Raw genomic sequence first — 25,543 nt, forward strand, 5'->3', positions numbered from 1 at the left:
ACCGAAATTCTCCTCTGCGGAAGAACTCCTTCACCAGCACCCACCCCCACCAACCACACCGCAACCTCTGTATCCTCCTCGACAGCCAGCTCTACATGAGACAACAGGTCAACTCTGTTGCTTCCACCTGCTACAACATCCTCAGAATGCTCCGCAAAGTGTTCAGTTGGATACCAAACACCACCAGAAGAACCGTCACACAAGCCCTCATCACCAGTAGAATAGAAGCCGGGAACACACTATGCTGGAACCACCACCCCCCTCCTCAAGCAACGCCAAACAATCCAGAACGCAACAGCAAGAAACATCCTGGACGGGGGGGGGCGTGGCTTGAAGCCGGAGATGGATGGACGCGCACGGGTGAAGCTCCCGATTCACCGGGAGACTCGGCGCTTCGTTCCCGTTTTTAATCGCGGATGGGGGCACACACGAGTAGCGGATATGTTTAGGAGCATCAGGCGACTCCTGTGGACTTTCCTTGTGGGCGAAATGTACATCTTTTAGTGGCAGTGAGTTTGCTTCAGATATTTTTTTACTGCGGCCGCCATTTTGTTTTTATCGCGCGACCGTGCGTTTTTTCCTCAAGGATCCCATGAAGATGTTCCATTCATCTGCTACCCTCCTTCATGCTGCAGTTATGCCAGGAATATTATTTTTTGTGCTTTAAGGTTTTCCAACTGCTTTGTGGGATGTTTTATGGGACTCTTTTACAGCATTATCCTCGGCGGCCATTTTGTGCTCCCAGCTGCTTCCTCACTACATACCCTTGGCTTATATAATTTCCTGAGCCAAATTTCACTTTTGTAAGTTCACTTGCTTTCCATTGAACCTTACTTGTCTGCATTTTGTGTGCTTTACACATTTTGCTCCATTCTGACAGCTGCTTTTTGGCATTTCCAACTGGAGCATAGTTGCTTTTAAGCCATACATGCTGTCCTGGTCTGCGCCTCTGTAGTTCTCCGTCTATACACTCTGTGGCGGTTTGCACTTCATCGCCTTATCCCTTAAGACGTCTACTCTTGCTGGAGTCTGCTGCATGTGATTTATGGGAAGAATAAAACCAATGAGTTCCTCACTGTCTAAGCCTAAGTACATTTTTGTAAAGAATTCTAAGGTTTTTTTCCCAGTTTTCTAAACTAGAGGATTCTCTGGCGCTCTCTACCCATACCTCGGAGTCAACCATGGAGCCTTCTCCTGTACCTCCGGGGAAGTGGAACACTAAGCGACTCAAAAAAGATCCTCCATCACCACCAAAATCATCATCTCCTGTGTCATTGGAGATATTACTCGAGGAAATTAGAGCTCTTAAGCCCTTCATGGAGGACACCAACAACAAATTGCAAATTTTAACAGACAATTGGTCGCAGCTTGAGACAAGAGTATCGTCTGTTGAGCGAAATGTTTCTTCCCTGACGGAGACTTGTGCCAGTGTTTCTCAACTTCATTCTCAAATTTCCACACTTCAGAAACAGGTCGAAGATTTGGAGAATCGAAACAGGCGTAATAATTTACGCATTTATGGCCTGGAGGAGAGCCTTGATGGGACTGACTATTGCTTTCTTCAAATCCTTTCTACCTAAATTACTTTGCATGCCAGACAGTACAGCACTTAATATTCAACGGGCGCATTGTCTGGGTCGTGCTCCATCTACCGCATCGCCCTCACAGAGACCCAGAGGTGTTATTTTATATTTCTTGGAATATACCGATTTGTTGAAGGTTCTCTCTGCGGTCAAGGCATCTCCAAGACTTACATGGTCTGGCTCCTCTTTGTTCTTTGCACAAGATTATGCCAAAGCTACCGCTAACCGTCGCAAGGCTTTCTTGGATCTGCGAGCTGATCTCCGCTCAATGGGGGCCCGATATGGTCTTTTTCATCCGTGCCTTTTCAAGGTCACCTACAATAATAGAACGACTACATATGAAGATCCTCAGCGTGTGCAAAGTTTCATCAACTCCTGCAAGACGTCTGCTATGGACCTTTCCCGTCCATCTACTTCATTCAATGCTTGATATTGCTGTTATTGATTTTACTGTTCTGGTTTCTTCTCACTCATTATTGTGTTCAATTTCTGGTGATTTGTTTCACTTGTTCTTATTCCATTCTTTGTGGTTTTGCGAAACCCCTCTTTCTAGGGTTTGGTTTACTGTTCTAGCAATTATTGTTTTTGCCCACTCATTAATTTTTCACTTATTGTCTGTTGTGTTTCGTCTCCACAGATCCGCTACCCTTCTCGCATGACGTCTACCCGGTGCTTCGTTTAGCTGCCCTGATCATGTTGTCCATTCCATGTGGCTTCACCTCCCTCTCCCGTCTCTCTTTGGTGTTTCCTCTCATAGGTATGTTGTCTTCCTACATCTGTGTTCCAGTTTTACTCCTTCTCCCAATCCTTCTTTCCTTTCCAAACTTTTTCTTTCACACTCTTATGGTTGTCGTTAGTCATCTTCTCCTCAGCGTATTTCACCTTATTACTTCTTATGCTTCTTTCACTTATGTAATTGTGGTTATTCATTTCATTTCAAGTTCTCTTTTTTACTTACATTTCTTATTTTACTACTGTTTTTTCATTGCTCCTTTTGGCATTACAGATCTAGTTTTAGATCTTCACATACTCCTGTTTTTTTTTTTATCACTTCGGCTTTCTAAGTTCATTACTATTTGTTTACTTTTTACTTTTCATATTGACCTTGATTAGTTTGTTTACATTATTAGTCTTCTCCCATTTCTTTTTTTATTTCTTTCTTCCTGGCATTTGCACTGAATTGTACTACCTTTATTTACTATCTTTGTTTGATCTTTCTCTTTGCATGCCATGTCGCTGAAATTAGTTTCCTGGAATGTTAGGGGGCTGAACTCACCAATTAAACGACAAAGGGTTTTAACTCATTTGGCTAAACTAAATACAGACATAGTATTCTTACAAGAAACCCACCATACGGAAAGTGAGTCACTGAAACTAAGGAGGGGCTGGGTGGGAGAGGTGTTCTACTCCAATGGTGATGGCAAGCGTAATAGTGTTATGATGCTTTCTCGTAAATCGCTCCAATTCAAATTTTTATCCCAAACTTCAGATACTGACGGTCGTTGGCATAATGTTAAGCTGCTGGTGAGGGATGTTCCAGTCTCCTTTTTTAATGTCTATGCACCCACTGGTGGTGAGTTTTCCTTTTGGACATCGATAGCCAAGCAAATCACCCTCTGCATAGAAGATAATTTTATCTTTGCAGGAGATTACAATCAAATTTTTGATCCTTTTATAGACCGGAATTCCAAAGTTACATTCGTACCCAATAAACCTCATAAGGCTTCTATTCATGCTATTAAACAACACAAACTTTTGGACGCCTGGAGGCTCTGCAATCCGATTACTAGAGAGTATACTTTTTACTCTCCTGTGCATCACTCCCAATCACGGATAGATTATTTTTTTGTTTCCCATAGTTTGTCTCAGACACTTATGTCTGCAGAAATAGGGCCAATATTATTATCAGCCCATGCTCCCATTTCAATTGACCTGGAAATTTTGCCTAAAGTCAATGCCCCTAAACGCTGGCGATTTAATAACTCTCTCCTTTTGGAGCCTGTGTTTTCTTCTTCTTTTACTACTTTTTAAATTTTATTTTTTTATAAACTGTTTTTATTATTTTCTTGCTCAAGGCATAGACTTTTCGGACATAATTGAACAAATACACGTAATCATTACCTTTGCATTGGTGAACATTGTGGCACTTAGTATTATAAAATCGCAAACATTTCTTTAAACTGGCAAGTGTCCTCATATTACATTTCCAACTCTCCTCCATTTTCATTGTCTGAGTCCTCCTCTACTTCAATCTCAGGGGGTTCACAAATGTTTCCCCTGTATTTATTCCATGCCCCCCATATTTTTACTACTTTTTTTGGAGGAATTTTTCTCTATTAATTACACGACCTCATTACCTTTCTCAACCATTTGGGATGCCTTTAAGGCTGCAGCATGAGACTTTATTATAAGTTATGTAGCTAAAAACGTTCCATTGCTCGTAAACGTACCAAAACCCTACTTCAAGACATTAAGAGACTGGAGCATTCCTTCTACACATTTAATTCAAAGGATGTTCTTAATGCACTTGCACAAACAAAATTACGGTTTAATAAGGAATCTACTAATAATGCTTCATTATTTCTACTGAAATCCATTGCAAAATTTTACGGGGGGGGGAAGAACAAGGCTGGTAAGATATTAGCTAATTATTTAAAAACTAAACAGAATAAGTTGAATATTGACTGTATTTCTGATGAACATTCTGTCTTAAAATTCAAAGACACAGAAATTTTAAATGAATTTGCATTGTTTTACAAGTCTCTCTACTCGTAAGAAGCGAATCCTACAGACCATGTACTCTCTCAGTTTTTTTCAACAATGCATAAGACTCCACAGAGTTGCCCCGAGTTATCCACCTTAGAGACGGAGATTATGCAACAAGAACTTCTAGATGGACTCCAACACCTAAAAAAAGATAAGGCACCAGGACCAGATGGTTTTACAGTTGAATTTTATCTTCATTTCTCTAACATTTTACTGCCTAAATTATATCGTTTAATTGATTCCTTCTTCTTGGCGGGGAAATCCTAGGGTTCTTTTTCGGATGCCCATATCTGCCTCATACCCAAGGAGGGTAAGGATCCGATCTTTTGTAAAAATGACAGGCCTATTTCACTTGTCAACGTAGATTATAAGATCTTTTCCAAAGCACTAGCCTTACGTTTAAATCCTATTTTGCCAAGCTTACTGGGTAAGGAACAATCTGGTTTCGTGAAAGGTCGAGTAATCAATGATAATACACAACTTTTTTTTATGTTATATCTAAGGCTCCCTACTTGAAACATTCCCTAGCAGCAATAGCGCTCGATGCTGAAAAAGCTTTTGACAGGGTTGAATGGCAATATCTTTTCAACACTCTTAAATGGTTTGGGTTTGGTCCCAAATTTACTTCCCTAATTTCCCTTTTATACTCCAACCCGCGTGCTGCTGTCTGTGCCAATGGTCTCATGTCATCATTTTTTGACCATGGTAGAGGAGTGCGTCAGGGCTGTCCCTGGTCTCCTTTTCTTTTTAATTTAGCCCTTGAACCTTTCCTTTCAAAAATTCGACAAAATACACGGATTTGTGTCTCCCACAACCAGCGTCAAACTCGCAGAGTACGCTGACGACATTTTACTTCTTATTTCAAATCCCAATGACTCAATTCCTGCTTTTCTGAAAGAGGTCCACTCCTTTTCATTGATTTCAGGTTATAAATTAAACAGTGATAAGTGTGAAATTTTACCTTTAACCAAATATACTTTTAAAGCTGACTTTGCATCAGCCAATTTCTCTTGGAATTCTTCTCACATTAAATATTTAGGTTTAAATTTCACGTCTACAATTAAAGGTACAGTTACTTTATGTATGAATACTTGCCTTCGGAAAATTTCAGAACTTATTACCAAATGGCATCCTCTTTATATATCCTGGTGGGGTCGTCTGGATACCATAAAAATTATGCTTTCTCCTATACTTTTATATACCATATCTAACATTCCGGTTCCCATTCCTGCCAAAACTATTTAAATCTATTACCTCAATGCTGTCATCCTTTTTATGGAATAATAAAAAGCCCCGCATGTCTATTTCTAAGTTAATACGTCCCAAACATGAAGGTGGGGTTAATTTTCCCAATTTTCCAGCTTACCACAGGGTGTTTATATTGCGACAAGCTTCATATTGGTTGTTTGATCCCACGGAAGAACTTCCTTTATGGATATCAGTTGAGAGGTCGTTGAATATCTCTCCTTCTCCCGCAAACCCCAAACATTATCTACTCCTCTTTTTAAATTCACCTCTAAACTTCTTAGTCCCATTTACCCTTTATTGCATGACACGCTGGAATCTTTTCTAGCTTCACCTATATGGCACAATAAGACTGTATTGATACACAGTAAACCCTTTTATTGGAAAACTTGGAGGCAAAGGGGTTTAATTTGGATTCATCAATTGTTCTCTGACGATGAGTTTATTTCTTTCTCCTCGCTCCGACAGTTATATAATTTACCTGCTTCTTTTCTTTCTAAATATCATATTCTTCGCAATACTGTGCTTAACGTATTTAATCAATTTGGTTGTGGACTTCACAAATCCCCTACAACTGACACGCACACAGATTTGTCCTCCCATTTGCATACTAAACCTACTGCATCTAAAATCTATGCATACTTTCACTCATCCAATTTATCGCGACAAAAAACTAGTACTGAGCTGGTTTGGGAGGAAGATTTTGATGTGGTTTGGCCCGTCTCATTGTGGAACACTATTTGGACTAAAATACGCAAAACTTCAAGAATTGCTAGCATAACCCAAACGTTATTTTACATTTTTAATAGACTCTTGTTTGTCCCCACATGCGATTCACAAACTATTTCCTCTCTCACCAAGTACTTGCTGGTCTTGTAACTCTCCTAAGGCTGACTTATTTCACATGCTTTTTTCTTGTTCTCCTGTGTCTCACTTTTGGAAACTTGTTTTGTCCCAAATTAATATAATTTTTGGCACCAATGTACAATGTCCTCCTGGGATAATTGTGAGTTTAATTTCAAAGTTGTTGATCTATTATTGGCTGTTGCATTTCAGCAAATAACGAGAAATTGGAAGGACTTCAGTAAAATTTCCTATAAAGCCTGGTGGTACGATGTCTGCCACCACCACCGTTTGGACACTTTTTCTACACACCCTCTCCAAATGGCTGTGAAGAGAACTAGGTTATGGCTCCCCGTTACAACATTCTTTGATGTTTGTGCACGGCAGTCCTCTTTGCCTAAACCATCTCAGCAGGAGGTACCCAAACCCCTGTAGTTCTCCTTGGTCATTTCTTCATTTTTATGCTATTATGTATTGTATATGCTTTACACTTTCTTTAATATGTTCTAAGTTTTTTTTTTTTTTTTCATTTAGTCTTGTATTTATGCTGGAGTATATTTATAATGCGCTGTTTCTTGATTGTTCACATGTTTGTACGATGACACCCTTTTATTTTTAATAAAATCTCTTGAACTGAAAAAGAATCATCCTGGACCTGCCTAGATGATCCCACATCACCCCCACCTCTGTAGCCTGCACTGGCTCCCCGTCAAGAAGAGGTGCAATTTGAATCTGCTCACACACACCTATAAAGCCCTCCACAACACGGGACCAGAATACCTGAATAACCGCCTGACCTTCCACCAGACACCTGTGGATTGCCACCTGCGCCCTCACCAGCGTCCCCCGCATCCATCGCACCCGAGCCAGAGGACGTGCCTCCTCCCACCTCCCTGCCAAGGCCTGGAACGACCTCCCCAGCTACCTCCGAACCTCTACCTCACTCGCCGATTTCAGGAGTGGCCTCAAGTCCTGGCTGTTCGAGTAGTTCCGCTCCACACAGCGCATGGATACCCCTCGGGGTGATTAGCGCGCTGTACAAATACTGATTGATTGATTGATACCATCCAATGGTCTGTTTGGAGTGAAGGGAATATTACACACAGAAGGAAACCTTGGAGGTTGATCCCTTTGACCAATGTGTCAAGATGTGGAACAAACAACAGTCCAGAGTCAAAGAATGTTAACACATAGTCAAGACTTGCAAGGTGTGTATCATATACACCGAGTCACCAAAATAGTAGAAGTGACATTAAGCACCCTTTGACTCCTCAAAAACACCACACAGTCACCGAAACGGCAGAAGCGACATCGAGCACCCTTTCACTCCATGAAAACCCCACACCAAGTCACCAAAACAGCCGAGGTAACATCAATCACACTTTCACTCCGCGAAAACACCACACAAAGTCACCAAAACAGCAGAGGTGACATCAAGCACCCTTTCACTTCTCGAAAACACCACACAAGTCACCAAAACAGCAGAAGCGACATCAAGCACCCTTTCACTCCTCAACAACACCACACCAAGTCACCAAAACAGCAGAAGCGACATCAAGCATCCTTTCACTCCTCAAAAACACCACACTGAGTCGCCAAAACGGCAGGAGTGACATCAAGCATCCTGTCACTCCTCGAAAACACCACAGGGTTGACACTTTGTCCCATGCTTGTCCTCTCAAATGCCTCTTTTTGTAGAGGATGGGCTAAGAGTGGAAACTACCAAAAGGACAAAGAGTTCTAAGACTCCTGCTCCCTTCCTGTCTCTTATGCAGAAGGGGCAAGGGCAGTGCCTAGAGTACCAAAGGGCAAGAAAGGGCATTGTGTTTTATTTTAACACATGTATTGCCCCTCATATGCATGGAGAGGCCTTAAGTTCTTCTGGTGGTCAAGTGGCTACTCCTGTTGTTGGGCAATAGTGATACATCGTGGGCTTGAATGTGGCCTGTGTCGGAAGCATGTTGTTATCAACATAGGCTACCCCTGGTCACTCCACTGATGTCCATGTACACTGCTAAGCAACTCCAACAGGTTGTAATGTATTCATCCAATGTATGTGTAACATGGTTTTGTTATGAAAATTGGGTTATTTCCACGCACGATATTTGGCTCCACATGGTCGCCTTAGGACTTGGTAGAAATTAAGATTTGATCAATACAATTTTCAAAAAACCCTAAAAACCTATATCCTACTGGCATATTGGGGGGGGGGGGGTAGAAAGGAGCAATACTGGGTGTATCAAAGCCCAACTATGTTGTTCATCATTAATTACAGCTGAAGGAGATCAATTAAGTGAAAGTCAATTATTCACCTATCTCGAACTGGCTAAGTGGGGACCCAACTCTTGGCTTTACAGAAGGTGATAAAAAAAGGGACAAAACTCTAGGTGGTGGATGGAGAAGCCGTGAAGGCCGAAGACTGGGTTTATTTCTTAGGAGTTAAGAGTAGAATTTAAAAGACTGCAAATGTTATCAGATTAAATCTAAAACAAATTGCATTTGTACTAAACAATAGGTTCACAAAGTTTTAAAAAAATAACACAGAGTTACACCTACGTTTTTAATACATTTCCGATGTTAGAGGAATTCAAAAATACTCATACAACCTGGAAAATTCTCCCATGCAGATTTGTGTTGCACAAACCGAAATCTGTGTCTACAATTCCACTTGAGGAAATGTTACAGCACTATTCAAATGCAATTTTACATGTTTGTTTTCTTCTCTACAGGGAATACTTTCTCTACATTCTCCATAGATTTTAAAGGTGTTCGCGCCCGTTTCCACCTGTAAGCAACCTTACTGCCTCCTCTTGACATCTCTGACCACTTTAGGGCGGTAATGCGCTTCAACAAGCTTTCTATAGCCCCACAAACGGGCGAGTCTGTTCGTGTGCTCCATGTGTGTGAACCCATGTTTGCACACCTACGTGCTGCACAAAGCGCTCCACAACAGGGCGCCCACTCGATCCGCACAAGAAGCAGGTGGGCAGCAAATGCCGAATTGTGGAATGTGTTTTAGTTCTACAGCTGTGCACAAGATCTGAGGAAAAGAGGGAAAAAAACAGAAACCGCAACACAAAGTAATTTGACAAGAGCTATCTTGCCAGCTGCTGAACTTGGCAACGCAGGAAGCAGATGTGCATTTTACATAAATACTGAACAAATGAAGACGTGGGCTGACCAGGGCAGGGCAACACACATCCCTGAACGAGCGCCGCCATTTTGTCAAAGTCTGAACAACATTAACCTGGGTAGGTCTCTGCGGTGTCTGTCTCGCTGCACGGGCCAATATTTCACACATTCCGGCTCCGTCCCTAGGGTGGGGAGGGGGTGAGTCGGACTGAGATAAGGTAGGGGTCGAGGCGCACCTTGGCACCTGTCTCGCCTGACATCTGACAGTAAGCAGGGGGCGCTGCTTTTACACTCTTTGACTGATGACCAGGGTCTAAGACACTTCTGGATAAACAATGGTCCCGCCTATCAGGCGGAAGAGGGGGAGAGGGGGGGGTGCATGTCAAGGACGCTGCTGACCTGTAGGCGCTGCTGCTCATCCAAGCGCCAGATGCTGAGCGCTTTGTCGGAGGAGGCTGAAACGCCTCGCGCCCTCTCCGGGTCGAAGTGAAGGCACATGACGGGGTCCTGGTGGCACGAGAGGCGGCTCAGGGTCCTCTTTTCAGCGATGCTCCAGAGGGTGAGGGACCCGTCCTCATATCCAACCAGCAGCAACGGGGAGGAACCTGAGGGAGGCTGTTAGAATGAGAAAAAAACTTTATTTAAAAGAATATTAAAGAAATAAGTAAAACAATTATCTATCTATCTATCTATCTAAAAAGTGTGCCACGAAAATAAAGCGCTCACTCAGGGGATATTCCTTCAAGCAGGTATTTTAATCCAATTACACGTTTCGGCTGCAACGCAATCTTGATCACACACCGAATACGTGATTGGTATCACAGGGAAATCAATATTCATAAATTTATACTCATTCAGTAAAATTAGTCCTTCCCTTTTGTATTGCAGTAGTTTCTTTAATGTTTCTTTAGCTTGATTGTATTCCTTGGTGTTTGATTTCATATAACAATCTTTATTGTCCAGCTATGTCCTCGCTTCTATAATGTACTCATTTCTCGACCATATGACTATATTTCATCCCTTGTCAGATGTATTCACAATTATTTGGTGGTTTTCTCCTAATTTTCTTTATCAGTTGAGCATATTGTTGATCCACACATTTTTTCTTCTTCGGTTTATTTTTCTTCACTTGAGCATAGAGTTTATATATATATATTCTCCCTTTTTTAAATGAAGCATTGCTTCAATTCTTAAACGTTGACAGTTGAAGAACATTTACCATGTACACCACAAGCAAGTAAATATTTTGAGATATGCAGATATTTTTCCGCAATCCTGTGCAATTAAACATATTGACGTTTCCAACATGTTTTTCCTTATTCATTTGCAAGATTATTCTAATCGAATTAGATCTTTCTAACAAAATATCATCTGCAAAAACGTACATCAGCAAGATTTTCTATCCATTAGAAAATTATTTGGCAAACAAATATTTATCCACTTAAATAGCAGAGCTAGGAAAATTAATGAAAAAAAATTGTAACTGTTTTCATGTTACAGGAGTTTAGAAATGATGAATGTGCTTTTTAAATAGTAAAAAAAAAAGATATAAGATTCAATATGTTTCCTGGAGAAACAAAAACCTCACCTTCAGTGGCATAGAAAGGTCAGGTGGTACCCGGTGTGGAAAATTTCTTGTCACACCCGGCTTAACGTACAAATACAAACAAATAGAATGCCTCATAACGTTTACGTTACTTACCAAACTCAATATCATAGAGAAGAGGATGATCACAATGAATCAATGAACTAAAATATGTAACAAAAATAAATTCAGCACGGCACTTATAAGCTTCAGTAATAATGCACAACTAACTCAACAGAATGACGTGGGGTGACTGACTGGCACGGCAGCGGATAGGATTGGTTGCGGGATGAGTGATGATGAGTTACCGGTTGTTTATGCCTCGCTAGAGCACAAACTGCAGAGACAGAGTTTGGCGGAAAGAAACACCCCCTCCCCTTCCTTATCCATATGCTCTCCACTACACAGCGTAGAGTTCAGCCGCTTATCGTTGCGTTTGTTGACTGAACTAAAAAGTTTCAATACGTATTATGTTGACTTGTTGAGGTTAATTAATTGCCAGAAGAAGTTATTAAACTCGTTTTAAATAATAATATATATATTTCACCGCACCCTCCTTCCTACGCCACTGCTCACCTTACTTCCGAAAGAAAATGATTTGTACTGTAAATTCTAATGTATGCACAAGTTCTTCCCTGAAATACTTGACTTGATAAATTGACAGATCTCGAGAATTATAATTTGAGCGGTGTTTTCTGTCACGCAGGACAGATTTATTTATTTAATTTATTTTTTGTTTATTAACATTAAGTGGTACAATTATTGCATCAATGTACATAGTTATCAGTACGTATTTATACAATGTAGAACATTTCACTTTACATCGGCATTAGAGTATATATTGCGTTTGCAGTTTTTAGTCCACATGTATACATACATTCAGTGGTGTCCAGATCCCGCTAATCAGTTTCTATTTCTTGATCAATTACTGGCAACGTGCAGATATCTCCGCTGTAGGTGTTCTAGCCGCCCCATAGTCGTATCCATTTTTTGGGGCATCCCCTACGTACATATACCATTTTTTCCTCCACCATAGCCATATCCATATCTTTAAGGGTGGTAAGTGCGCCCCAGTGTTTAGCAATGTTTCTCTTGGCCAGCATCATCCCCAGCGTTGCCCAAGTCTGTGCCATAGAATTAAGGTCCGTCACCTCCCAGATATTGAGAAGGCAGCGTTTGGGCTCTGGTGGGACTGGGCTCCCGCTCACTCTCGTAATGATGGGCATGACTGATTTCCAATATAATACTATTGCGGGACAGTCCCAAATTGCATGAAACAAATTACCGGGCGCCCCACACTGTCGCAGGCAGAGTTGGTTATCGGTTTTTCCTATCTCGTAGAGAGTAGTTCTTGTGTAGTAAATTCTATGCAGGATCTTCACCTGTACAAGCTGCAATTTGGATGTGATCGCAACTTCTCTAGGAGATGCTAAAGCCTCCTGCCAATCGGTATCATCTAGGTCCCCCAGCTCCTCCTGCCATTTATCTTGGAGCTTTTGCATGGCATCGGGTAGGTTATTGACGATTTTACGATAGGTCATGGATATGGCCTTCCTGTCCATGTGGTCTGTCAACAATCTATCTTCTAGTGGTGAGGCCTTGGGGAGACAAGTGTCAGGAGGGATTGCTGCCTCCATGGGCGTGCTTAATCTGATGATAGCGGAATCGTTCCGTGGGCGCCATTTCATATTTGTCTTGGAGTTGCGCAAATGGGATTACCTTTCCCCGTACCCAGAGATCACCCACTTTTGATATCCCTATGTTGTCCCATTGCTTGAAACGCTTGCTCTTGCCCAGTCTACCTAGCCTGTCCGTGTCCCACAGGGGCGTTGCTTGTGTGATTTTGTTGTCCCGTCCCAACCTTTTGAGTACTATGTTCCATACCTGGAGTGTGTGTTTCGTTGGTCCTATCAGGGCCTGGGTTTTATTAAAGAGTGACCCATACAGCCCTCCTTCTCCCAGCTCCAGTCTGTTGAGGCTGTAGGCCAGATCTGTGTGGGGGACATGCAACCAGTGGTTGACCACAGTCAATTGGGATGCCCAATAGTACGTCTGCACACTAGGGAGTGCGATGCCACCATCATACTAGGTTCTGACCACCTTCGACATCGCTATGCGAGCTGGTTTGTTATTCCAAAGGAGTTTGGTGACTTCTGCCTCTATGGCTCGGAAGTAGGACTGGGGGACTAAAACTGTGTATTTTGGAGGGCGTAGAGGAATCTAGGGAGCGCCATCAATTTAAAAAAGAGCCAGTGTTTAGTGTCCCTTTGGAGCCGTTTCATGGGGGCCTGAAGATTCAACGTTGTGAAGACCTCCAGGTCATGGGTGACATGGATTCCCAGGTCATGGGTGACATGGATTCCCAGGTCACAGGACAGATTTAAGTCACATTGTCCGCACTGTTACGAGGGTCTTCTTGCAAATGTGCGGGCACAATCACTGACAATGCCATTCCTCATTCACAACTGGGACCTTACGGCTGAAGGGGAGTTGGGGGGTCTGGTGGGGTATTTGAAGGCCAGTCCGCCCAGTGAATGAAACATTTAAAAAAGACAAAGTTAGGTGTGCCCGAGGAACCGGCCCCCGAAGGCAAACCTTGCTCAGAGAAGATTTAAAAATTGAAAACACAAACTGTGCCCCTGCAGGGTGTCTTGCACATGCCCTCATTCAGTTTGTAAACTGGGCCATGGGTAGAATGCAACCCCCCCACCCTCTCTGTGGCAATGATTTCAGTGTAACACATTCCTAGCAACACCAGCCAAACAATAGCACGTACACATATATGTACAGGAAGACATGTGTAGCAGGTAGACACGAAAGTGGCATGTGTAGCAGGTAGACATGACAGGGACATGTATGCAGGTAGCCACATGTAGCAGGTGGATATGACAGGGGCATGTGTAGCAGGTAGGCATAACAGAGGCATGTGTAGCAGGTATACATGTAGCAGGTAAACATGACACAGGCATGTGTAGCAGGTAGGCATGACAGGTGCATGCGTAGCAGGTAGACATGTAGCAGGTAGACATGACAGGCATGTGTACCAGGTAGATGTGTTGCAGGTGGACATGACAGGGGCATGCATAGCAGGTAGACAGGACATTGGCATGCAGAGCACGTAGTCATGACAGGGGCATGTGACCGAGGTTACGGAAAGATGAATTTGCTCCAGAATGGTTATCCAGAAACTGCTTGACACATGACCATCTCTGACACAGATCTGGCTGCATTTTAAGGCCTCTGGCTAGTTTGCTTCCAAGAAGAAAAATAAAAAAATAACGTTTCAAAAACATCACAATGATGTATCATTAAGAAATGTTTAGGGAACAATGATGATTGTTGTTGCTCACCCAACCTATGGGCGAGACCCAAAGAGGAGGGTCCTTCAGGGTGATAAGGTACAAAGCAAGAGTCACTGACCTCCCCAATGTCTCATATTGCTTCAACGCCCCAAAAGGGGGCACCGGGACCACCAGCTCTTGCAATACATTCTCGGACCGCTATGGAATTGCGGACGGTTCTACACTAATTTTTTTAATCTCACCTACGCAGTGCGCATGCACTGCATAGGAGACCTTTAGCCGTCGTGCAGCTCTTTTTACAAAGCACATACTCGTGCTTGTGGTGGCATACAGCTTGCGGGAGTGCGCAGAGACGCGCCACAAGCACGAGTATGTGCTTTGAAAAAGAGCACACTGCGCGTGCACGCATACATGCACGCACCGCATTGCTTTTAGTTATCAGCCAGTGTGCGCAAGTAACACTCGCGGGTGCACCCTTCCGCCTCTCTGCAGCCTGCACGCCTTTTTTTTTTTAAAACAACTTTCAGCGCGAGGTGCGCGCGCTTGTTAAAGCATTGGGCCCGTTTATAATCGGTTTCTTATCATTGATGCTACATATTTTTCTCCTCAAGTCCTGCTGTTTTCTTTGCAGCAAACATGTCACTATCTTTTGGTGGACTCAGCTGTCCCATAAGAGCAGCACAATACGGTAATTGAATCAGTATCCCTTTATACATTGTGCGATGCATTCTCTGTACCTGGCTGTGGTTTTTGCCACAAAAGAGCACATACGTTAACGCTTCAATGCTTCGTCTGGCTTTTCCACAGACCTAACAAATCCCCGGCCTCCTATCAGGCATTATAGGTGCATCAAAATTACGATACGGTTTTTAATTAGAGACTTCTTCAGTAATGTCGGGGGCATTAGAGTTGTCCATGATTGTGGCCAGACATCTGGCGTTTATTGCAAAAGCATTTCCCCTATCCAATTATCAAGATTTAAAAGCTCTTACTGTGTTGTAGATATAATAATATATTATACCTCAACAGCAGACTCAGCTTCTACACCCCCACCCGCCAGCTCCGCTCCGCAAGCCTCGCCCTTGCCGCTGTCCCCCGCATCCAACGTACGACCACCGGTGGAAGATCCTTCTCCCACCTCGCCGCCAAGTCCTGGAACACCCTCCCCACCCACCTACAGCAGACCCAAGACCTGCTCGCCTTCAGGAGGCTCCTCAAGACCTGGCTCTTCGAACAGTAGCGGCACTCTTCCCCCCCCCCCCCCCCCCCCGCCCCCCCCCCCAGCGCCTTGAGACCCTCGCGGGTAAGTAGCGCGCTCTACAAGTATAATGATTGATTGATTGATTGATTGATTGATAATGTTCTATAAGCCGTTACTCTTCATGCAAGTCGGCGTTACAGCTATTTAATTAGTGGAGGGAAACATTTTGCTAGTTTTTCAGTTTGCCTCTGATAGCTAAGTAATTTTGTTTCTGCTACATACATGGCCCTGTAGTTCTTTCTGAGGCTGGGCACCGTGTCAGCGCTTTTCTAGGATTTCTCGTTGACTGGAGGCTGTTATGTCGTCGTGTTCGGATAGGGGAGGCTAATATGTTAAATATATTATTTTGTGATTTTTTTGTTGTTGTTGTCCACATACGTTAGTGGGGTGATTGTGATATGCTCAAGCCTGCCAGATGTCTGTGTTATGTACTTTGTGTATGGGTACCTGTGCCAGCTAACTCTGATCTTTATCTCATTCTAAGCAGGGGAGCGTTTAATCATTCTTCGGGGTGAAGTATCAGTGCTGCTGAGCATCTTTTGCAGCACTGCCGTCCTATTGTGTGCTTTAAGTGGCATATTCTGTAAGGTTGTGTGTGGAGTGGTTTGCGCTCTCTGGAGGTACTAAATAGCCAACTGCAAGGCCGTGCTACACTGATGTATGCCCTCCGTAGATATTTCCTTAACTGATTAAGGGACGGGTGCCTGAGAAGAGGGGTTTGGTGAGAGGGGTTGGCTACTCGTTCCTTAGCATGTAGCTTTGGTACAGTGTTTTGTGCATATGAGTTCTGAGAGATCTTTTTGCTGTGCTGATGGGGGTTTAGGGATTATAGAAGCAGACCGATAGGGAGGGGTAATTTCTTCTCTTGGCTTGTGAGTGTTGTTCAAGACCTCTGATAGATGACAGTATGGCAAGTATCTTTATGCGCTGTTGGATGCAGGAGAAAGTGCTGCCCTGGAAACTGCCCAACGTGTGATCAGATGTGCGGACGAACATTAGGCTGCAGGAACCACAAATGCCCGTCGGTTTGCCACAGAGCACCTCTAAGCTGGAAGACCTCAGCAAGCTCTATGAACAAAGAATTATTTTTAATATTGATAATTGGTGATAATATGTTGGGTTTAATATTGGACTCTCCTGTGGGAGCAGTGCAAATAAACATTTTGTCAGGTTGATGCTCAAAAAATTCATTTGTTCCGTTGCAGTGTAATGATTGATGGTACATTACAGTTCCAGTCAGTTGGTATGTTATAGCTCGATAACATTCTACAAATATGTACAGGTCATTCTGTATGCTTCAAAATATTTTTGGGAGAATTTCTGGGTCTGCCAAAATGTAAAAGATGTCTCTGGAAATCCACTAAGAATAACACTGCCACTTGTTTATTTCAATCCGAGGTTAGCGTGCGTTAAATTGATGATAAATACAAAGTATTGTATATTGGGTTTAGGAAGTTGTTCATTTTCAGTGTTAGATGTGGAAATTGAGGGCCGAGAGCTGCTTGGTGTTCAAGACCCAGATCCATCTGTAAGGGAACAACAATTACCTCAAAATGACATGTGTGCTCTAGAAAGGTCTTTGAGAATTATTGTTTCCATGGATTCACTTAATCTGTTATTGCATATTAATCTGTATTGCCCACGCAAATAATAATAAATGAAATGCAGAGAATTACTTGTAACATAGATGAATCGGAGAGTGTAGGGAATGAATCATGTTCTAGATGTGGTTGCAACACTGTGGACCGAACTAATACAGAGCCCCAAGGTTTAATCATGCCCTAATTCTGAGGGAAATGCATTGAGTATTGTGAGAGCGAATCAGGTTGCAGGTGCATGCTTGTGAGGTCAGCCCAATTTTGATTTGGCTCAGATTGAATTGGTCCATAGCAAAATATTTGTGAGGTCACCCAAAGATGCAAGTTAAATGGAACATAGATATTTACACGGTACATGCTTCAAAGTAGGTGATAGCCATGAGTTTAGACCTTGCTACATCTAAAATCACCACTGCAATATGCTTCCTAGTTCTAGGATCATGGAACGTTCTTCCTTGTTTAGGACTTATTAGCTGTGGCAGTTGCACAAGACAATAACCAATTTTCCACACTCTGTTCGAACCTGGTTTACCCATCCCCCGCCTGCTTTGAGCTCCCTGAAATTGTTGATTGCTTCCTGCTTCATCGAGGCTCCTGGACTTTCCCATCGCTTGACCCAGAAAGCCTTTTCCAAAGCTTGACTGGTCAACTTTCTGGTTGCTTATTGCTATATTTGAGTGTTAAACTGGAACAAATGAGGTGTAACCAATGCCTAGATAGTGTTAACAAGTGTAACAAGCATTGGAATAGCCAATAGGTCTCGCCTTTGGGACCTTATAAGTGTTTAGCCATGCAACAGTTGATGTTGCACCAAGGATATTGTGCTGCATAACTAAATACATATAAGGTCCCAAAAGCGAGACCTATTGGCTATGCCAATGCTTGTTTTGTTTAAATCGGTTTATTGTATCTCATGAGACAACATTTTAATACAATCCACAACACTGCACAGCGCCTCAACGCAAACATTCACTGTACATGTTAATGGAGGAAAGTTGAAAACTTTGTAATCGGGATGATAAGACAGCTGTACAAATGTGGGGTGCCCGCCGGTTGCTGGGGTGTCATGGTACATCTGGAGGACGAGCCTTTTAATTTTGAAAAAGTGAACAGTTGACATTTTAGACAAATTGTGAGAATAACATTGATGGCAGTAAACAGTCAAACCATTGGGGCATGTCCCCCCCGGCATGTTGTGGCACTTAGGCACCGTGTGTGTTGTTCTGGCAGGCGCAGCTCATGCTAAGCTGTGTGCCCAGTGGAGGGGTCATTTCCCCGTGAAGTTCTTTCTCGCTGCCTCCTTGTGTCTGTACTATTGAGGGTGCGTTACGCAATGGGGGTAATTATGATTAACCAGGTGGGGGGCATGGGCGGGCAGAGTGCTCATGGGCTGCTGGAGTGCACAGTATGTCACTGCATCATCGCGTGAGGGGTGGCTTGCGTGTTACGGAGGGGGCGGAGGCACTGCACTCTAGTTGAATCGGCATGCGTCTGTGTAGGAGTGGCGCGTTACCATCGTGCGTACCGCTGAATGTGTTTAGCTACATGTTACATGTTATGGGGCTCCGTTTCTATTCACCTGCTGTAGGGCCAGTGTCGGGTTCTAGGGCCTCATCACAGCTCAGGAGTTCCCGTAGTATTGCGTCCCAGTTTTCCGCAATGGGGATCTTACAGAGGCCCAGAGCGTCCTCCCTGCGCAGTGCAACGCTTTCGGCCACGGCCCAGACCTGTAGCGAGCGCTTCCAAGCCTGCACCACCGGGGTTCCACAGAGCACCAGCGGCTTGTCATCAGTCTCTTTGCAGTGATCAGCCCTAGTGCCAGAAACCGAGAGGTAACTCGCAAGCGCTTGTTGTTTGCATACAGGTGCAGGACGCAGGTCTCCCAGGTTGGAGAGATGGTTCGGCCTGTGTAGCGGCTTAGTGCTGTCACTACTGACTCCCAGTACTCTCCCAGCCTCGGACAGTTCCACAGTAAATCTGCATCGACAGCTTGACCGCGTGGGCAGATGGCAGACGCACAAGCATAGTATTTGTTAATTTGCGCTGGCGTGTGGTATGCCCTCTGCATACCACACGGAGAAGTGTGGCTCAATGATCAGAGCGGCAGACCCTGATGCAGAAGTCTAGCCCGGGACCAGGGTTCAATTCCCCGCCTCGGCGGGTCTTGGGCTCAAAAATTCCACGGACCTGATCATTCTCGCCTCGTGCCTATTCCAATCATGGAGTCCCAATCTGCAACTCTGGGCAATAGCTTGCTTAATCTCCACAATGGCCCCCACAACGCTAAGGATGCCTGGCCTCCACCTTGGGGGTGCCCAGGAGTGGACGCCTCACAGGGAAAGCCAGGATGGGTTCCACAGCGGTATTCGTACAAGCGCCTTGAGACCCTTGCGGGTGAGTAGTGCGCTATACAAGTATCAAATTTACATTTACATTTTACATAATAAAGTAATGTATGAGCCAGAACTGCATGTTGCGCGGTACACCTATTTTGGCCCTCTAGCACCCTGTTCCACTCAGCTTCCGTGAAGGGGCGTTGGAGATCTTCCTCCCAGCTTGCGCGTAGGGAGAGTAACGGTGTTGCTGTGTGAGACTGCAGAGATGCCGCAAACCACTTTGTGAGATGTCTGCCCCTCTCCATCACATGCAGGTATTGGATGGTTAGGTGTATGGGTGGCTCCGTGGACTTGTCTCCCCAGTGCTCGTGTAGGGCGGCTATGAGTGCTCGGTGTTTTAGAAATTGCTCCGTCACTACTCCGTAGGCATAAATGAGTGAGGCATAAGACAACAGGGTGCCATCGTGATCTAGATCCCCGAGGTCTTGTATACCACTATCAGTGAGATGGCGCACTTCTCGGGCCGCGATGGCACCATGTTGACCTGGTGTACCTATTATTGGGAGTGTGGGGGCATACGTTTGGTAGTCCTCGTCAAGTGCAGCCTTTTGCAGAAACATCAATGTGCCACAGTTAGCAGGAGCTGAAGCGGTGGATTCTGCTTGCAGCATGGCTGCTCCGAGAGCCATACGGCCACCCACTGTAGCTGCGCTGCTAAATAGTAATGTTCCAGGTTGGGTAAGGCTAGCCCACCTCGGTCCGTCGGTAGATATAGCTTCGGAATCGCTACTCAGCTACAGGAGGCCCCCCTGATGTGCCCTCTCACTATCCGTTCCAGCGTTTTGAAAAGGGCCGGTAGAAGATACACTGGCAAATTTGTAAAGTAAAATAGCAGCAGAGGCAGGGCTATCATCTTTGTTAACGCTACTCGGCCCATGGTGGTTAGAGGAAGTGTTCCCCAGAATGCTACTTGTGACCAGATAGATGTTATTGCCCTACCCAGATTTCCTTCAAGAAGATCTCGGAATGTGTGGGTTTCCCATGTGATGCGTGTGCCACCAAGGACATACTGCGGGTCAGGAGAGTCTGCATCAAATGAGTAAAGACAGGATTTGGATGCATTGACTACCAGCCTGAGACTGTCCTACACTAATTTACGGAACTTATAGACACTTCCGCCTGATCTGTGAAGAGCTTCCAGTTTACCACTCTGTTGCCCACACCTCCCTACCAGGACTCCATTCGCCCCATCTCCAAGTCTTTAAGCCACCCCGCACGAGCTCTTCTACATGTGCACCGCAATTAGCTCTGCCTTGTAGTCTCTAATCGCTCTCAAATTCTCGTCCTCCACACATATGGGTCGCTCTAAGGAGCCATCCCAGGTATCACCGCGCGTTGTTTCCACTGGAATCAATCCAGAAGATATTGTGGCAACAACCACTTCCGTTGACACCTCTCATTAAGAACCCCGCTGCAATCACATGCTCCCCTCACGGCCATCTCAAGCCTCTCTTTCAAGCCCTCTTGGGTCTCTCCACCGAAGGAAGTGTTCTGGTGGTATTGGTGCTTTATTTCATTCTCCCTCACAGACTCTTCCGTTTCCTTCATGAACGCCTTGCAAAAACTCAGTTAACCATATATTTGCGCTTGTTGTCATCACCTCATTGGCACTTCACATCCAGGCCACTTGGAAAGACCAGGGCCTGCTGCTGACTGCCCGCGGAACCCTGACAGGTCTCCTTGAGAATCAGACCAGCCTCTGATCACTGCCCAGGTGGTCCCCTCTTGGGTACTCCTGGGGTATGGGTCTTTGAACCCTAGGCACTGTCAATGCCAGCCTGGCGCCCCCAGATTCTACATCTGCCCTCAGCCACAGACAGTCCTCTCTGATCCACTATTTAGGGATTTCAAGCTGTGTCTTAATTGTGTCTCTTCTATCAATTACATTCCTATCAACAATGGCAGGATTGCCCTATTACCCCTCGGGAACCACAATATCTTTCCCCTCGAATTCATCATTTGCAGTTAAAATAAAGCTTCTTCCATCTCCTTCCTATGGGGCCATCTTCTTCACTCAATCATCTTACTCTAGGTAGAGATCGTAGTTAAGAACCCATAGCAGTACAAAGAAATAGACACTGGGGGAAAAGACCTAAGGGACTTCATCATATAGGGAAAAGAGTGATTAAGTGGAGGGAGGAAAATTGGAGTGTAAGAACAAGAAGAATAGAGAATAGGGGAGAAGAGGGGGAAACATTGGTAGTAGGGGGACCAGGATCGATTTGGAGAGATGTAGGAAGGGAGTTAAGAAACAGGAGATGAATTGAAGGGATCAGGGAGCATGAAAGACGGAGGGACAGCGGGAGACCGTGGGCAGAATTAGGGCTGAGTGACGGGAAAAGCTGCTCAAAGAAGGCCAGATTTACATTGGTTGATTGGAAGAAAATATTTCCATTTTTGAGAATGGAGATGGAGAGGGTATCATTGAAGTGTGTGGTGGGTGAGATCCTAAGCTTTTGACCATAGGGGATATCAGTCGACTAGGACAGATCTTCTCAATCATGCCCACCACCCACGTAAAAGGAACTGTCCAATCTCACGTTTGCCCCCACGGAGCACCCAAAGTTCCTGCCTTCAAAGCCATCACTTACGTGTCTATGACATAATTGCAGGCCCACAGCTAAACTATGCTTGGAGCTTTCAGACATGTTTCCAACCCAGATAGCTTGATCTGGACTAAAACTTGGTTCAATTGTGCTTCAAACAATTTCCTAGACATTTTTCTCCCCCCAAACTACTTAATACTCCAGCGCGTCTGAGAGCTCAGACATGGCAGTGGAATAGTGTAATTCATAGAACATTCTAAAGTGCAAAATACTTCCTACAGAACCCTTTCACTCCTTCCAATGACTTTCCCTTGAAATCTCAAGGTTTGGTCGGACCACCTGCAAACTTCTTTTACGCTGTTCTTAATCCATTATACCAGAATCATTCATATCAGCTCCCTGGCTAAAAAAGGCCAACGATACAATAAGAGAGAAAAAATAAGCGCATGGAAAACCTGATAATTGATTAATGAATCTGCTCCACTGAAAAGCAAGAGGAAAAGACCCAAACCATTGCCCCCCTGGTTCTGAAAGCCCCTGAGAGACAAGTGGAGACAAGAGCTGCCACAACTGAAATTCGAACATCTTAAGAGGTAATTTTAACCACATCAAATGTCAAACATACATCTCCAAAAATCCTCCCAAACTTTCATTAAAACAATTCAACAGCCAGTCTTCGTCAAGCACGGTCTACACATCACTATCCAAATGTGAAGATTTTGCAAACGTCTTTGCAGAAAAAGTAGACTCTGTCAAACTTTTACTTCACCAAGGTCTGTCAGTCCTGACAACGATGTAATGAACCATGGGGCCCAATGGAACTGGTCGCGCTTTCACGCAGACTCTGAGGCAGAGCGAAGTGAAGTCATAAATAAGATCAAACCTTTCAACCACCTTCCCGATGCACTGTCTGGGACCGGAAGCAAGGAGATGGCCAAGTCGCTGTTACCATAATGGTCACCGCAGGTGAACTCCTCACTGGAGCAAGGCATCTCCCCCATTGTTTAACAATTAACTAGGCCTCTCCCATCCCAAAGAAGCCATTAGCTGAAATCATGGCCAGAACACCATCCGTCTGATCTCAACGCTTGCTTTCTTAGTGTTAGAAAGCTGTCCAGCCTCACAGCAATCAGCCCTCTCGAAGTCTTACAATCTGGTTTCAGACAAGACCACAGCACTCAACCTGCTCTCCTGCAAATTGTAAGTGATTCCCTCTGCTTCTTCTATTCAGATAACTCCTGTCTACTTGCGCTTTTGGACCTCTCGTCTGCCTTTGACACAGTCAGGCACCATGCTCCTAGTAACATCCCGCAGGAACAAAGAGCGCAGTTCTAAACGGGTTGGATTCCTATTTGTCTAACCAATAGCAAACATTACAGTTAAAACAGGAAACTCCGTCTCAAGCAAGGGCTCAGTCCCATCCCCGAACCTGTTTAATTTACATTGCAAACCACTGGGAGAGATTCTGGGTAACTCTGGAATTCTCCATCACCAATATGTGGATGCCCAGATGTACCTGAAGATTTCTTGCCTGAATTACATCCTTCCACTCTCCAGTAGGATTTAAAGTGGATGGCCAACTACCCCCGAAAACTCAACCCTACAAAAACTGGATTTCCTTTGATCTCACCAGAAAGATCCAACGTCTTAGCCCAAGAGTCGATGGATTCCTTCCCTCTGCTGAACTGCAATGAGGCAACCTTGGGGACTGCTGAATCACTAGGATTTATCTGTGACAATCGCCTTAACCTTCAGAAGCAAATCTCGTCCATCACCAAGATCGCCTGCCACCAACTTAGATTGCTGCGGAGCATGAGGCAACTCACCCCTCAGCAGGACCTGAAAACTGTAGTCCAGGCAACTCACCCCTCAGCAGGACCTGAAAACTGTAGTCCAGGCAACCCATCCCTCAGCAGGACCTGAAAACTAAAGTCCAGGCAACCCATCCCTCTGCAGGACCTGAAAACTGTAGTCCAGGCAACTCATCCCTCAGCAGGACCTGAAAACTGTAGTCCAGGCAACTCATCCCTCAGCAGGACCTGAAAACTGTAGTCCAGGCAACTCACCCCTCAGCAGGACCTGAAAACAATAGTCCAGGCAACTCATCCCTCAGCAGGACCTGAAAACTGTAGTCCAGGCAACTCATCCCTCAGCAGGACCTGAAAACTGTAGTCCAGGCAACTCGTCCCTCAGCAGGACCTGAAAACTGTAGTCCAGGCAACTCATCCCTCAGCAGCACCTGAAACTTGTAGTCCAGGCAACTCACCCCTCAGCAGGACCTGAAAACTGTAGTCCAGGCAACTCACTCCTCAGCAGGACCTGAAAACTGTAGTCCAGGCAACTCACCCCTCAGCAGGACCTGAAAACTGTAGTCCAGGCAACTCATCCCTCAGCAGGACCTGAAAACTGTAGTCCAGGCAACTCATCCCTCAGCAGGACCTGAAAACTGTTGTCCAGGCAACTCATCCCTCCGCAGGACCTGAAAACTGTAGTCCAGGCAACCCATCCCTCCGCAGGACCTGAAAACTGTAGTCCAGGCAACTCTTCCCTCAGCAGGACCTGAAAACTGTAGTCCAGGCAACTCATCCCTCAGCAGGACCTGAAACTTGTAGTCCAGGCAACTCATCCATCCGCAGGACCTGAAAACTGTAGTCCAGGCAACTCACCGCTCAGCAGCACCTGAAAACTGTAGTCCAGGCAACTCATCCCTCAGCAGGACCTGAAACTTGTAGTCCAGGCAACTCATCCCTCAGCAGGACCTGAAAACTGTAGTCCAGGCAACTCATCCCTCAGCAGGACCTGAAAACTGTAGTCCAGGCAACTCATCCCTCAGCAGCACACTGTAGTCCAGGCGCTGGTGCTCTTCAGACTGGGCAACGGGAACTATCTCTTCCCCGGTCCCCCCAAAGCACATCTGGCACCTCTAAGAGCCGTGCATGCATCACCCACCATGCCCTCAATAATGCCATGCCTCGTGCTTGGTTGGAAAACTGCAAATCTCTGTAGCTCGAAGAGGGCCAAGAGACGATGAAGCACCTCTGCTGGAGCCTCCATCATTCAGGCAAGAGCGCTTTATGAAACAAGAGGCCTGCGGCAGTGCGCCTAGAGTCTGCCACTTCCTGCCTTTCTACAGAACCTTGCAAAAAAGATCTAAAAATCCTCCTCTTCGAGTAACACTCTGGATGCAGCGATGATCATTCCTCTGCATTCACTTTTGACTTATCTAATCTATCCAGATACAACCAGCCTGACCAGAACCAGAACCAGAACTGAAGGGTATATAGGT

The 25,543-nt window shown here is 44.8% G+C and overlaps 1 protein-coding gene across 13 annotated transcripts in view; it reads right to left on the reverse strand.

Moving 5' to 3' along the window:
- GNB1L (G protein subunit beta 1 like) overlaps positions 1–25,543 on the reverse strand; it is a 502,841-nt gene that overhangs the window by 19,048 nt on the left and 458,250 nt on the right. For all 13 annotated transcript variants that reach the window (XM_085633690.1, XM_085633691.1, XM_085633679.1 and 10 more), the window contains one exon: positions 9,969–10,184. In XM_085633690.1, coding sequence (XP_085489816.1) covers positions 9,969–10,184 — 216 coding nt within the window. The remainder of the gene's footprint in view (positions 1–9,968; positions 10,185–25,543) is intronic.

Source organism: Triturus cristatus, chromosome 11 (assembly GCF_964204655.1).
Source record: "Triturus cristatus chromosome 11, aTriCri1.1, whole genome shotgun sequence".
Lineage (NCBI taxonomy): Eukaryota > Metazoa > Chordata > Amphibia > Caudata > Salamandridae > Triturus > Triturus cristatus.